Below are 15,772 nucleotides of genomic sequence, written 5' to 3'. Positions count from 1 at the left end.
TATATATATATTTTTTTTTTATATATATTTTATTATATATATATATATTTATTAAAATAAGCACTGCTTCCTTGGCCTGAAGCCCTATGACCTCGTCATCATCTTTTTTTGTTAAACTGAAAAAAATATTCTGGCTGCTGGAAAAGATGGTTAAAGATAAGTTGGCACCATCGGTCTATCTTGACCATATGCTGAAACCCAAGATTTGAGCACATGAATGGAAGGGGATACTACTGTCGGAGGTGCTTTCCTTCCAGTGAGGAGTGACAGCCTCTTTTCCCTAATGAATGGAGTTGACTTCAGCATTGGGCCCTGCTCATCATAGTTACAGTTGCTAGGTGAAATGAGATGATCACAAGCGTTATTATCTCCAAGGGGAAATGTATCTTCCAGTGCCATGCTCAAAATAGGTGAGACTAGCTTTGTCAGGCAGGAAGTGTCTCACCTCATGTGAATGTTGGGTGAAAGCTCATTTTGCCTAGATTTTCTCCAGCTCGTTTTTAGATCACATTGTTCAAACATTTAAACAACACCAGAGTAACTAAGGAGGATATGACAGACTTAATGGAAAGAGTAAGTTAATAGAAACATTTGTTAAGCAATTTAACACTGGATGTAAATCATATAAACACAGTGCACTGCAATAATCAGGTGGCTCCTATCTAGATGTTTACCTGCTTTCCTTGGCGATGAGAGACAAATCATTTTGCTTCACTGTTTGGCCTTCACACTGTTTTCTGACTATTCAAGCTAATATGAAAGCTTGAGGATTTGGAAATCTTGCTTATTCAACCTATTCAGTGCCTGAGGAGTAGATAAATAGACCTCTGACTCATCTTTGTGGCTTAACCTCTTACAGTGGCAGAGAGTCTGTGTCCTGATCCAGCTGGGTGGAGTTAAGTGGTTGGAAGCCTCCCCAAAGTGCTCCACTTCATCCAGTGTTGAAGCCTGTTGTTTTTTCTCTACTAAAAAGGAAAGGGGGTATCCACCGACACATACTCTCTCTGCAGCCTAGGGTGAAGACAGAACAGACAAGGACTCTGGTGTGAGAAATGTGATTGTTTTGTTCAACTGCGGTAATAGTTACACACGTAACATTTTACAGGGAATGTTGTTTTTTGCCATGATTTAGAGTCAGTCATTATATGTTTGAAATTTTGTGCATTGATACTACTTTTGTTCAGTATAACCAGTTTCTAACCTAACTGATCATGGATTGTCATGTTGAAATGTTCATGGGGAATTTTCAGATAAAGGCACACAAAGACAGTCACAATGATAAAGCAGATTTGACATTGACTTTTTAATATTTCTGGTGGAATATAGGACATACTAGGACATTGTACTTGAGGGCTTGCTTTGATAAGAAACCACTGGACTGGACCACTCTTTTACGTAACATGCGCAAAAGCTGGGAAACATATAAACCTGTTTTTTCCACAGCAGAAGCCACTAATCTCATATCTATATTCGGTGTGGAATATATTAAATATTGAATTTGTGAGAGGATGTAATGCTGCCCATAGTAGTTTTTTCAACAGTTCACAAGTAGTGACTGATGCAGAGCATTGATTTAACCTAACCAAATGCATTATTAGGTTCTCCAGTCTTCCCTGGACGTCTTTGTTTTGTTAAGAATAGTGAATTATTGTTAAAACAAACTGTGTGGCCTTGCATGATTTAGCGGTTTGGACTGCCTGAAGGAGTGTCTTTTTTCATGATTTCTCTTTCATTATTGATTAAATGAGAGAATGAAAGTCAACGGCTTCTTTGTCTAATTTAAAAGACAAGCAGTCTTGGAATAGAATCATCTGCAAGGAAACGTTGATTAAAAGCATTGGTGTGCAGACCAATAAATAGCCCTTTTAACAGGATAGACAGCAATGAGAAAATAGCGGTTCTGGCTTTGCCTAATGTCAGCAGATTGTGATAGCAGGTAATGCTGAGAAATGTTTTCCAGGCAGTGGGTGTGTTGCTGTTTGACGTGGGACATGCTGAATAAGCTGCTCGCTCTGAAGAAATCTGTCAGGACCTCAGGTGTGAAATCAAGTGCCAGTGCCGAAAAAGACGGACGGCTCCCACTCAGACTTTCACTTCCTTTCAGAAATGATTTCTCCACTTCTCATTTACTTATGCTTTTTTTTTCATGGTGCGCTTTCCCCTCAGACAATGTGGCTTGATGTGGGATTACAGCACAGGACCAGGGCCTATTTAGATGATCCAATAGGACAAGGTTTTCAATACTGTTATCCCATCTCTGATGAACAGTGTAGCTGCATTTATCCTTATAACCCCTATAAGCACTGCTTGGAGAACATGCATTCCATTTACATAATATACAACGTAATTCTCTCTGTCTGTTGTTCAGCCTCTATCTGCAATGCAGACATTTCAGCTGGTATGAAGTAGAAAAGCAATGTCAGCCCCATTGACAGTGTACGGATGTGGACCCTGATAAGGATCAAATACATTTCATGCGCAGAATCTGCAGACCAAATCATCCCCACCCAGTCGTGACTCTTAGATGGTTCCACTCAGCTGCTGGGAGCTAAAAACAGCATCCATTTAGCTCAATTTTATTATTGTAAATTACCTTAATATGTACAGTTGCAAGGAACAAGCTGACCGAGTCACCTCTGCATATACAGGGCTGCCCCAATCAGGTGCCTTTTGTCAGGTGAGTTCCTTTGTGCAGGCTATGCCACTATGCGGCAGAACAGTAAATATAGCTGTTCACAGCATGCATTCTGTGTTCGAGGAATGACTCAGCGCCATCTTGGCTCAATCTGATCCCTACTGACAGAGATTAAAGTGGGTCAGCTTCCCAACAGCTCTGAAAACATGTCACTGCTCAGCTTCCCAACAGCTCTGAAGCCATGTCACTTCTCAGCCATTGGGGATACGTGTGGCGCCATTTTCAGTTGTAAAAAAGATTCAACTAAGAATGTACAGGACATTTGTAAAGTTTCCTGTGTCACCAATTAAATCTTATTTAACCAAAACCAGCAGCAACATGCAGTATCCTGCGCTCATTAACATTCGTATCCGTCATATGTAAACCATTCCTAGCTAGGTTAGAATCGGTAAGATCACTTACCTTACTCTACCAGTCAAAACAAAAGAAAGCAACATAAAGTAGGCTTTACCATTGTGTAGTTAAACCTGAAGATCATTCAATGTATAATAACATTGGAACACTGAGCTACTGTACACTGACATTAGACTCTATAACAGTCTCAAATTCTGGAAACAACACAGTTCTGGTAATTACACACGCCCACCCTGTCAGACAATCAAAAAAACAATCAGTTGTCACTTATGGGGAATATAACCACAATTTCAATCCAATTGCCTGGACCTTTAAACAAACCAAACTAGAATATGAGAATATGGGGGAAATTAATATGCATGCAAATATGTAGCCAGATCATGTCAATACATTTGGTGAATTACTGAAATTAATTTAGTAAAGGCAAGCCTCTCAACAATGAAAATGCCAACAGTGGATACTGCATTTGTATAGAATACATAAAAACCTATACCTTCTGAGTTGGTGTGGAGTTCTAGGCTATATGTTATTTATATACAGTATAAGTGGAAAAACCCTCCTTTAGAGGCTTACATTTACAAATATGTTACCAGACATTTTCTACCTTCAAAAATAGAGCACTTAATGCTGTAGATCACTCCTGAAATACTAGACACGATGCATTTTAAACATCCTTGCTTCCCCTCACCCCGTCTCTCTCTCTCTCTCTCTTTCTCTCTCTCTCTCTCTCTCTCACACACACACACACAGAATCAGAACACAGTGCTGTATAAACAATTTTCAGGTTGTAGGAAGAGAAAAACGGCATCATAAATCGCCCTTCATAAGAGTACCTTCTACACAAATAAATAATGTACAACCATCTGCACTTCAAGTGGGTGCAACGTTGGAGAGTGAGCATGTAAATTAACTGAAGCAGACGCCCTCAGGTTTACAAATAGCATGCATCAGATATTTGCTCTCTTATATATGAGTGACAGGGGGCTGAAGCCTTTGATTGGAAGCCAGACAAATCAGACACTGATTCTGAGATGAGAGGAAACCATGGTGGCTGTCCATGGCATATTCTTCTTTGTACGCTTTATTTGAATGTTCATGATGAGCGTACTGTGTGCATTGCAGCATAATGGAATCTGATACCTGCAAAATAAAAGCAAAAAAATTAGCAGAGAATGAAATTAGGCTTGTGCTGAAGCTGGCACTCTCAACAGTGTTGGGGATGCTCCAGCTAGACCTGTGAGTGTCATTCTGAATGTGTAGTATAATAATACTGTTTGACTTTTTATTGGAATGACTGCTAAAACTCCCAGGAGTGAAATATTGGAGAGATAACCCTTTTAGGGCCCACGTGTGGCCATATGTTTTGGCTCATAGTGGGGATTTTCTGGGGAAACAGACCATAACCCTGCAATGAACACCCTGGCCAGCTCCTAATTTAATGTATAGCAGGTGAATTCTAGAATTTTAAGAGGATTCCTTAACTTTAATTAACATTACATTACATTACAGGAATTTGGCAGACGCTCTTATCCAGAGCGACGTACAACAAAGTGTATAACCATAACCAGGAACAAGTATGACGAAACCCCTAGAGAGAAGTACCAGTCCAAGTACAGAGAACAACCGCATAGTTCAACTTGGACCCTGATGGTTAAACTGATTAACACTAACAACGAGAACGGCAACAACGCAATCTATGGAAAAATAAAAATAAAAATAAATAAAAATACAAGTAGTCGTTAAGACAGTAAAAGGTGCGGTATGTAAGTTTGGAAAAACAACCAAAAGAGAACTAGATTTTGAAAAAAAAAACAGGTACAAAATAAAATACAAAACGTCATCATAATGAATTTATGTAATGAGTGCCTTCAGCTGGAAGCACAAACCTGGCTGATGAGATTTCCATGCATGTTGTTGACACTGTTCTCAAAATTCAGTCGACATGACCACACCATTTGATTAAATTCACCCGAAGGTCAGGGTGCAGTGTGGCTGTATTGTATATAAAAAATGAATCTGTGCATTCATATTGACTGCATTGCCTGGCTTATTCACTCCCACAAGTAAACCGCAACGATATTCATATTGATAACAAGCTGAATGGACTGTGCTAGGATATTGCAGAAGAGAATGTCTCCCCATCCATCTTTCTCTGTGCTATCTGTGACATCTGACCTCTGGGTTCCACTCTGGCCTCTCTCTTCAGGAATGGAGGTCCTGCTCTCATATCTTCCAAAGTGTTGTATATGTGTCATGTTTTCCTCATGACAGATTTACAGTGTCTAACAGCAATTTATCACATACTTATCAATGCCACCATCTCTGTTTCACCACATTTTTAAGTGCTGTGTTATCCTACTGTGCACTCTTATCAGGGTGGAGAGCCTTTAGTGTCCACTTCTCAGCTGGTACATCATGTTGCACATGTATCTTAACAGTTTAGATTATAAAATGGATGACTACAATTTTCCTTAATGTCCTTGGAGGATCTGTTGTGTACTGTGGCCGCAAATATATCCATTCCCTTTATAGATTGTAACAAAAGATTATTTGATTTTATATTCAAGTGTGTAATCATTTCTTCATTAACATTTTTAATACAAACAACATTTCACGAAACACCATTATATATCTTGCAAGCACAATATAAATGTATTATGATCTGTAAGTATTGTAAAATCTGATTTTGTTTTACTGAACTGAAAGCTGTTTCATCTGTCACTGAAAGAAAATTTGCAGTTTAAAAGCTGTTATCAAGCAAAAATCGAGACATTAAAGGAGGGTGCAATAAATTTGAAGATGTGAATAAATTGGATTACTGTACATTTTTGTAAGACATGGAATGGCCTATGTCAAATGTGGTGCTGTGTGCAGCGGTATTAGTACTAAAAACTGTCCACATTTTATATTTATGGGGAAGAAACTGATAAAAACACTTGCATTTTGTCTGTAAAATATTCTGTTCTGATGATTTCTCAAAGTGGAGAATACATCAAGGTAATTCAGAATGTAGGGATGTTTCTACATATCTGCATGGGTTTTTTCTACTTTTTTGCATACCGGACTGGCAGTGCAATTCTTGTCATGTGTAATCACTGGTGCAGTGTGTCTGAGCACTGCATGAAAGGTTCCGTGTTTTTCTGCCCATTTTCTATATCCGGACAAATCACACACCATCTGAATATTGAGCGCACATTCCAAACAGCGAGGACAAAGGCACACAGAGAGGTTTTTCCCCCTCTTCTTTGAATGAGACCACCAGTGCTGCCAGCCAATCCTAAAGACTCGCCATTTAAAATTCAGCACTCACACCTCTGCTAGCACAATTCTGGGAGATGTGTGGAGTTTTAATGAGCTTACCTTCCTCAAGCAGGAATGTTTGTTCAGTCCCCGCCACTCTCACTTTTCTACCAACAAACAGAGGCGGATCAAATCTGTGATGGCAATTCAAAGTCGTTCAAACTTTAAGGTGTTTAAATAACGAAATATTCAAGGTTGGCAAACATTTATGTAAAGTGGCTATCTACTAACCATACTCACTGTTCCAATTTTGACAGTGTGTCCACAGACAAGCTCAAAATCAATGTTGACCATTGAGATAAATTCTTTATAGGGTTCTGTGCCGATGGAAAGTAATGTCGAATACCTTTCTTTTTTTTGGAAAATTGGTCTGCTGGTTTTCTGTCTCTGTACTGTAAATTGCGGTGGTTATGATGTCAGCAGAGTGCTTTGTGTCTGATGTCTGGATTTTCAAAGCAACAAAAAACTGTTAGAGACTGGCAGTTTACTTTACCGTAAACAAAGCAATTCAACCACTTGGTTTTCACTTATTCTTTTCCCACCCCAGGCACTGTACGTTATGAGGGAATAAGATACTGGTCACGGTAACAGGGCGACCACTGAAGCGTAATGCGCAGGGAACTGAAATGGTCAACACAAACACAAAGGAGACATATTGCCTGGAAGGCAAAACATATACATCAACAGCTGAAGAAACATAATGTAAGGAAGATGACTAAAAAGCAGTGTGTGAGGGTGTGTTGTGCCATTAGCAATTTATGGAATACTTATCATCCTAATGTACAGCACTTCACTGTAATGTACATCATTGCATACTTGATTTGGCCTTGAAATGAACTTTGTTATTAAATTATGTTTTGGAAGAGTATGTCAATGAAACGTCTTTAGTTTTTTTTTGTACGCTAAACAGGCACCAAGAAAATTACCTTCTTGGATATTCTTGGCATTATGTACCTTACCACTCTATTAATGGTAATAAAACACTAGGTACCTTTACAGCCTGAAAGATATAGTTTTGGTTGGGGCAGTGAAGGTTGTCAGTCACAGACCTGGATAGTTCTTGTTTTCCTGTCCTGCTCTGCCCTGCTCTGCTCTGCCTGCCTAAGTATCTCAACTCCAGTGGATGACAATAAACCCTGACATAGCAGGGGGAGCATGCTGCCCCTTTGGCCTGCTATGGTTGGCAGATGACCTGTGTACGCCTGCTTGTCTGCTGAGTCTCGAGAGCGAATGAGAAGGGTCTGGCTGTAGAATAGCAGAAGGGCAAAGGTCCATAGATGCGACGTCCATCACCTTAACCCTGACTGAATTTGCAGAGACAAAGCTGTACTAATGTGATAGCCATTGACATGCCTTTTTCAGTAAGTCTCTCTCAGGCATTTTCTGCCAGTTCCTGGTTTATCAGCCCTGATGGTTCATGTTAAATGCAGACATCACAGTAATTTGTGCATATTTTTCCACAGTACATGTAATTGCAACCGGTTTGGAAATAAAATAATTCTTAAAATAAACAAAAAACAAAATAATTCTACTTTTTTCATGATTTGGTGAACTAAACCCTTTTTAATGCATTGAGAAAATAATTCTCAATTGGGAATTATTTAATGTAACCAAGTATGCTGGCTGTGGGTAGTATCATCCTTAAAGGTGAATTTCTGTGTAAAAGAATGTATTTGTACTGTACTGAGTCAATATGAAATAGTTTTGTATATTCCATTCCTAACAAGAAAAGATATGTTATTAGCACCAGTGGTGTAACTGTACATGTCTGTACTAGATGGTTTCTGGATCTCTGGTGTATATAAAACTGTAGTGCAGGGGCTCACCCACTGAAATAATATCCTTAGGTTACGTTTTTATTTGTCAAAGGGATAGTTCACTTTCTAAGGTTTTCTGATATTACAGTCTTTCGTGTAATGTTTTAGACTGGCCCAGATAAGTTTTTGTGTCTGATGAAGGAAAATATTTAGAAAAGTTTATTTTGACCTACAGACTTTAAAATGGCAGAATGGCTGGGCACTTGGGGGTTTGTGGTCTAAAGCAAGAAAATATGTTTCAACTAATGCCCAAGCAGCTTATTCAGTGATGTTATGTTACTAGAGGCTGTGCATGAAATGAGAAGCATTTGGGTTTGAAATTATTGAACATTTCCTGATAAGTGAAGCATTCCCGAGGATTTCTCAGAATGGGTTTTGGATCAAATATTACGGGGAGAACATCTTTTCATGTGGTGATATATGAATTTTCACCGTGAAGAAGTGTTCTGGTACTTAATCTTTAATCCAGGCCCATACCTTCCATTTCAACAACTCAATTTCAGCACAGCATATTTTCAACCCCAGAATAGTTTAGGCAAGTTTAGTGTTTCATTGTACAACAGTTATTTCCCATGTTTATATACACATAGGTATATGTATACTGAATGGAAAATTCTTAAATAATTGGACCCTGAGATTTAAATTTGCTTAGCTTTTTGTTTTTCCAAATAAATTGCCTGTTTCAAAAACATCATGCCTGGGTAGATATTCATATATTTCTGTTATACAGTATACAGTAGGTAGCTGTGTGATCCACAGAGACCCTGAAAAAAACCCCAGCATATTACATGCATAATTACATGCTTTCTTGTCACTCTGCTTTTTTCCCAGGTATTTATGAGCCGACATTTCTTATATTACTGCAGTGAACCAATCCTGGATGTGAAGATTGCCTTTTGTCAGGTGTGTGTTCCTTACAGGTAAAAAAGGTACAGTATTCATTCACTTCCATTTCCCCTTCATTGTTTTAAATGTGTTCGTGACTGAGATGACTCCACTGGTGCTTGTGCTAACTGCCAAATTTAATAATATGCTAAAATACTCTAATACAACACTGCTTTATTCACAATTACAAAATTAATTTGTTATATATTGTGCTGATAGCGCTTACTGTCACCTTCAATTTATAAAGTGGCGAAAGATAGAAAATGCTACCGTGGGGAACATTCTTCCTTTGTAAACAGCAGAAATACCTTGTAGATGTTGCACTGCTGAAACAGATCCATCAATGCTCAATGATTAGGTTTAAATGATGAAATGTACATCAGCACCAATAGAGTCATATCATTATGAAATGACATGAGTGCCTGTGCAATTTGTTGATCTGGTGGCAGTAATTATATTTAAGACATCTTTTCTGGGCAATTAGCATCTTACCAAACAATAAAAAAGTAAGACCCTTGATAAATCAAATTTAAAAATAATACAATATATTTGAATTACTTAATAGGAAAAGAAAACTTATAAATAAATTATAAGTAGGACAAATGCCTCATTAGAAATGAATTTGGCCAAGACTCACTCAATGGCTTCAGGATGTCAGTGTTTGTGAGAGATGTGTCTTTCCTCCCACCATTGCAAGCTCTCCTGTAGTACACTACAGACACTGTACATGCGGAAAGCAGTAACAGCTTCACAGGAGGGTGTATCGAAGGAATATACACACTTCAGGTGCAGTGCCCCCTGCATGGTGGTCAGTGGCCTAGTAATGAATTTGTGAAATCTGTACAATTCCAGCTTAAAAACTGTGTAAGACTGATTGAATGAACTTAGTGTGACTTTTAGTGTTGCTTTGAGATGATTACTTTATGGGATCAGCCAGCTGTGTAGGCGGATTTGAGCATATGGCCATACACAAGAAGCTGACCTGTGTAACATCGGCATGCGATAATTCAGTAAACAGGTCTTTTTCCTGGTCCAGTACAGATAATCTTCCACTGATGTCTCTTCTCAGCATCTAAAGTTATGGTTCCTATTTTGGTTTGCTGCTGCAAGCTAAGAACTTTAGTTGGCTTAAGAAGAAGATTGACAGTTTCTCTGTAATTCACTTGTATCTCTGGGAACATAGGCACAAAAGAAAAAGTTCAAATTAGTTGAAGAAGGCTGTTTGCTTGAAACTTTTTAGCTTCAGATTTTTAACAAGGTTGAGTTTTTCATGTCTATGCAAAATGTACAGATAAATTATGAATTGTGAATGTTGCTAGACTCCATTAAGTCATGTGGCCCATGCACATCTTTTAAATAGATGGTTTTAAGTAAGGTACATTTCGCCTGGGCTTGGCATCAGAGAACAGCCCAGGTCTGGGTCTACACCCAATTTATAGGGATGAATGATTAAATGGAAGCCATCACATTCAGAACTAATAGTATGAGCTTGACATGGCAAAGGAAAAGTATGTAATTAAAAAATAATAATTATACTATAAAACCCAAGGATGAAGAACTCCTTTATTTCAGTCACTATTTCAGTCATTTTCATTCATCGATGATTTCAGTGTGCATTTTCTCTGTGTATGTGAACATATTCTGAAAAATTCCAGCAAAAAAAGAAACAGAAAGTGGTAATAGCCAGATAACACCATACAAAGACAATACATTCTTCTGAGGGAACACATACCGTACATGAGAAGCTGATAACTTCTAATTTCAATACCAGATAGCAATTTTTTAAAAATTGGGACCAAGTGAACCTTTGTTGAAATTGTTTAATAGTTGTGTAAACAGTGTTTTTTTAAATTGTTTTTTAAAAATTGTATTTATATACTTCCTCTCCAACCTAGAGAATGCATGGTTTCTTGGGGTATTAGTTTGAAGGCCTTGCAGAAATTCAGTCCCTCACACACTCGGACCAGCTCCAATCAAGCAACTTTGTCTTTGTCTTTCATCGTAGACATAGACTTTGTCTTTAATGCCTTATCACATTTAGTCATTTTTTTACTCTGTGTTATTTTACGAATGTTAGTGATCTTAAAATAATCTGCGTAGGCAAGATTATCACTGAGGACAAAGTGGCCTGCCTCCAGTTCATGAGCAAGTGCATGTAGCTATGTTTTGATGTTCTTGCGATAAACTGTTTTTTATTATGGCTAAGTAAGCATTTAGTATATAGGGATTTATTGCCTACTGACTGGATTCCTCTGGACAGGGGTTTGTCTGAAACTTTTCTGGACTTAAAACTGATGAGGTGGATTCAGTTCAGCCCTTTCCTACAGTAGAAATAATGTCTGTTTTTTGACAGCATCGGTGTGGCTCACAGACACAGACATCACAGCATGGTTTGGGTTGCAGTGCAATGGAAGATGACTTAGTGTCCAAGAGATCTATGAACAGAATTTGTTAGTATAACTGAGATGCCTACAGTGTTGTTCCAGTCACTTTGGAATGTGGCCTGTGCCCGTTTGTCTTTAGGTAGAACCACATCAATATCAGTTGATCTTTGCTGATAGCAAAGTATTCACTACATATTATGTGGAATGGGTTGACTGTTTTGTAATTGAGTAAAATATAGAATCTTTCACACCTTTGCTCCATGCAGAGATCCACAGTGCAATCAAGTGCATTTAGCGGAGTTAATTGGCCATACTTTCAGATGTCGGCACAAGTACAGAGCTAGAAGAAGAAGCAATTACAACGAACTAATCACTGCTTCACCCTACATGCGTTTCTTTTTAATTTGCATTTTAGTTTGTCTGCTTTTTTGCTTTGAGTCTTCAGAATAGCAATCATTTTATCAATCACCATTTTATAAATTTACCAGTCTGTACTATGGGGAGTGATGTTTCATTGCTTTCAAAGATGGCAGAAAAATTAGCTTTCCATTCATTTTCTTTCAAGATTCATAATTGCATCTGTTTTCTGCAGACATGCTTACATTAAGTGGAAAGGTTAGGCCACCTAAATTATTTGTATTTGGCGGGAACAGAATATAATGAAGCAATGGAAGTATCAGTGTGTTAATATTATATGGACAGTACTGTAATTGACAGACAAGTTTGATGAAGATGGGAAGCAGAATATGACCAAATACTATGCTTCACTGTAAAAGACTGTTCCTAGTGGCTTAGGTTATATTCCAAGCGTCTGTGACTACATTAATTTTAATCACCTCTTTAAAAATATGAATGCAACTATTCTAATGGATGAATGGCTTCATTTGGTTCATCAGTGACCAAATGTTGTTTAAGGAAGGTCATGGTCTAATGGCAGACACGGTTATGAATTTCTGTTTTCTTTTTTAAATCACAAGCTCTTTCCCAGTTTCTTTCATGAGAGAGGATTTTATGGAGTGCTTTCATCGGGAGATTTGCAAGTGCCGTAGTTATTTAACTTGAAAGAGCTCTTTAAATTAATCTCATTTTTATATATCCCAAATATCTATAGATTGGATTCTTCAGACAACAGTCACTGTGGTTATACTGTAGTTTTTTAATGGCATTAAAATCCAAACTGGTGTGTCAACAATTTATGAACCAAGTACTTGGTGATGTCAGAAGCCTCAAATCCCTCTGTGAGGACTACAGGGGGGAGGGGGATGCCTGAATACATTGATGTGTGCAAAATATGAGACCTACATCACATTTCTTGTAGGGTTGAAGGTCAATTTGCCTTTTTACTTATGCTCACATACGTTGCTGAACCTTAACCTGCCCCTTTTGTACAGGTAAAATGGCCATTACCTGATCTCAGGGAGTCATGATCTTGTAAAAATTAAATAAATAAACAAATCTCAGGGTTTCTTTTACCTTTGTTTTCATCACAATTTGGAATTCCCAGCTGCTTTTGTGTATCCTCCCCATTGCTGCAGTGTCCTCCATCATTGTGACAGAGTACATTATGTGCTGTTTTCCAATGCACAATCTGGCGGTCGCTGCTTCGCTCCGCTCTGCTGTTCACAAGCTGTGCTGTTTGGTCATGCACAGGGGAGGCACACTTCCAGTACTGCTGGCACAGGCAGACGACAGGCACCAAACTGACCAGAGGAGTCGCTCTTGCATTAGAGACACAGACTAATCAGCTGATGCCCTCCTTCGGGCAGTGCTACGGCTTATTAGGCAGTGTGTGGGGCTGTTCTCCGTTTTAGGACGCCGTCACACGTGTGCAAGTATCGGCATCGGACGTGGTTCAGACTCAAATCTCATTCTGAGTTGGTGTAACAGAACAAACTTTGCTTGTACTTGGCTTTGTGTTCAGGCAAGCATCCTTCATTTGGAGTTGACTTCATAATCGGAAATCAGCTAATACCATTTTGCTTAGCAGAATGTAATAAGCTGGTTAGCATATGCTACATATACACTGGCTAAGTCTGTGAGCGTCATGTTAGCTAGCTAATGGCAGCCACAAACATGACAGCTCTAGTCCTTAGGCCCTGTTGATAGAAAAAAACTTTCTTTTAAGCCTCTGCTGAAAAAATAAATATTAACTTATGTTGACCAATATTTGTCAGACTGTGAAACCAGATCCAAATGAGAGATATTTTTCTAACAATGTTACTCCAAGTCCAAACGAAGGTTTGTCTGGCTCAACTTTGTTTGACAACTTCTGTGCATGTATGACAGTGTCCTAAAATGGTCGTTGTTCATGTCACTAACCCAGTACACTAGCAGGAGAAGCCTCTTGGCAGACCCTCGAAACGTGGTTTTGACATACCATTTTATTTGGTGCTTGTTTCAGTGCGATGTGTGTTCCTTACTGAACCACCAAAAGGCCATCTTGCAGATGCCATGTTCTCTAATGTGTCTCACCCTGAAGGGCTGCTCAAGTCCAGCCCTGCTTAGTGTCAGCCATTTGGCGAGGGAATGCTGCTGAGTATCATGGCCGCTTCCATCTGCCCTTCCTGGTCACAGTATCAGTCAGACTGGGTCTGGAGCCAGCAGCTCTCTGGTGGATGCTCATGGTCCCATGATGTAAAATGTACAACAATCCCTCCTTTAAAATTCTAACTTAATGTGGTGCTTGTGCTGACATTTGGCTTTTGGTTTCAGATTTTTTTTGTTGTTGTTTTTTTTACAATATACTCACAGAGCAAATGCCAAGTATCACGTGTAAGCAAGGAGGATGATCGATAAAGCCTCAGTCTTTATGCAAACATAAATCTCCTTTGGAATTAGGATAGAAAGTGCAAGCTCCGGTGGGCTACAAAGTAGATTTGTTAACACATACCTTTGTCCTTTTCTCAATTTTCTGAAACCTCGGCACCATCTGCCATCTGACACGTGTCGCTACACAAAATGCGTTTGACTTAGAGAAACCAGTTATTTTGTGCTATTCAATAAAGATTGATGAGCCAGTTGTGTGGCGCGGTGTTCCCATTTAGTTCCAGGCTGCTAGCTTATAAAACACACTCACTTGCTCACAGTACCTTTCATATAAACATATTTTCTCTGTGTTAGGGTATTGTGGAGAGCATCTGTCAGAAACATTCTGAGTATGTGTCAGAGTCCCGGGGGGAGGGGGGGGGGGGGACACAATTGCTGGTTGCAGTGAGCATCGGCAATTTTTGGCTTTTTATTTATTTATTTATTTAGAGAGAAAGATGATGAGAGACAGAGAGAGAAAGAGACTTGAACAAATAAATGATAATCTTCACCCTTCCCACCTTTGCCCACTCAGCAGGTAGGCGTGGCTCCAGCCTGCCGCAGTATGTTTATAGAAAAATATAGTGTGGGCTGCAGCTTCACTGAACATAGTATGGAGCGATATTGAATAAAGGTTTGGAATGAGTGTCTTTAATTGATCAATCACAAAAGCTGTAATATGATTTAATAGCTCAGAGTGTCCTACGGGCACTTCTAATAAGCTAGAGAAGTGATTTGCCCAGGTAATGACTTGATTTTGGTTAATCTTCAGACAATGTTCAGAAAGATTTTAGTATATAGTCTACTGGCAGCAGATATTCATAGCTGTGACCCCATACAGTCACCACAAATGAATCCGCCTTAGAACAGGGGCATGCTGGTGTGCTTTCTTAGTTTGATTTCCTCCAGCTTTTTTTTCCAGGTTTGATAATCTCATCAGCTGTGCCATCACTTCTTAACGAGCCGATAAAGTGCTTTTGCAGATTATCACAGTCAGCCATGAATTATTTCAAAAACATTGAACCAGTCTCCAGAATAGCATCCATAGTCAAGAGATATTGGATTAAATTGTTGTGAGAAAAGAAATCAATGGAGATGTCTAAGGTAACTGATATACTGATATAAAATGTCTAAAGTCAAATTCTGCCTTTTTCCACAGGGGTTTGGTAAACAAGTGGATGTGTCGTATATCGCCAAGCATTACAATATGAGCAAAAGCAAAGTGGACAACCAGTTCTACAGTGTGGAAGTAGGAGATTCTACCTTCACAGTTCTCAAACGGTACCAGAATCTAAAACCTATTGGATCTGGGGCTCAGGGAATAGTATGGTGAGTATTAATAATAAAATAATACAGCATAATCCTTACTCTGAATACTGATCTTCCTCAAACGTACAAAATGTCATGCGATGAATTGAAATACAAAATACAGAAATTTCTCTTTCAGAAACTGCAGGTTACAAAAACAGGCATATGTTGTTGTTACCAACATTAAAGTATAAGCAGAGCGGTAATTATTTCACAATTAAACC

At 38.8% G+C, this 15,772-nt stretch overlaps 1 protein-coding gene across 9 annotated transcripts in view; it reads left to right on the top strand.

Moving 5' to 3' along the window:
* The window catches only part of mapk10 (mitogen-activated protein kinase 10), a 70,583-nt gene that overhangs the window by 14,999 nt on the left and 39,812 nt on the right, over positions 1–15,772 (top strand). For 7 of the 9 annotated variants that reach the window (XM_064309100.1, XM_064309098.1, XM_064309099.1 and 4 more), the window contains exons 2-3: positions 8,998–9,069; positions 15,400–15,569. In XM_064309100.1, the coding sequence (XP_064165170.1) occupies positions 8,998–9,069; positions 15,400–15,569 (242 nt within the window). Of the gene's footprint in view, positions 1–8,997; positions 9,096–15,399; positions 15,570–15,772 lie in introns of all 9 variants that reach the window. The other 2 variants (XM_064309102.1, XM_064309101.1) reach the window with 2 other exon arrangements.

Source organism: Anguilla rostrata, chromosome 14 (genome assembly GCF_018555375.3).
Source record: "Anguilla rostrata isolate EN2019 chromosome 14, ASM1855537v3, whole genome shotgun sequence".
In the NCBI taxonomy this organism is placed as follows: Eukaryota; Metazoa; Chordata; class Actinopteri; order Anguilliformes; family Anguillidae; genus Anguilla; species Anguilla rostrata.
Note: the sequence above shows the minus strand (reverse complement) of the source record. Positions and strands in the feature narration are given on the sequence as shown.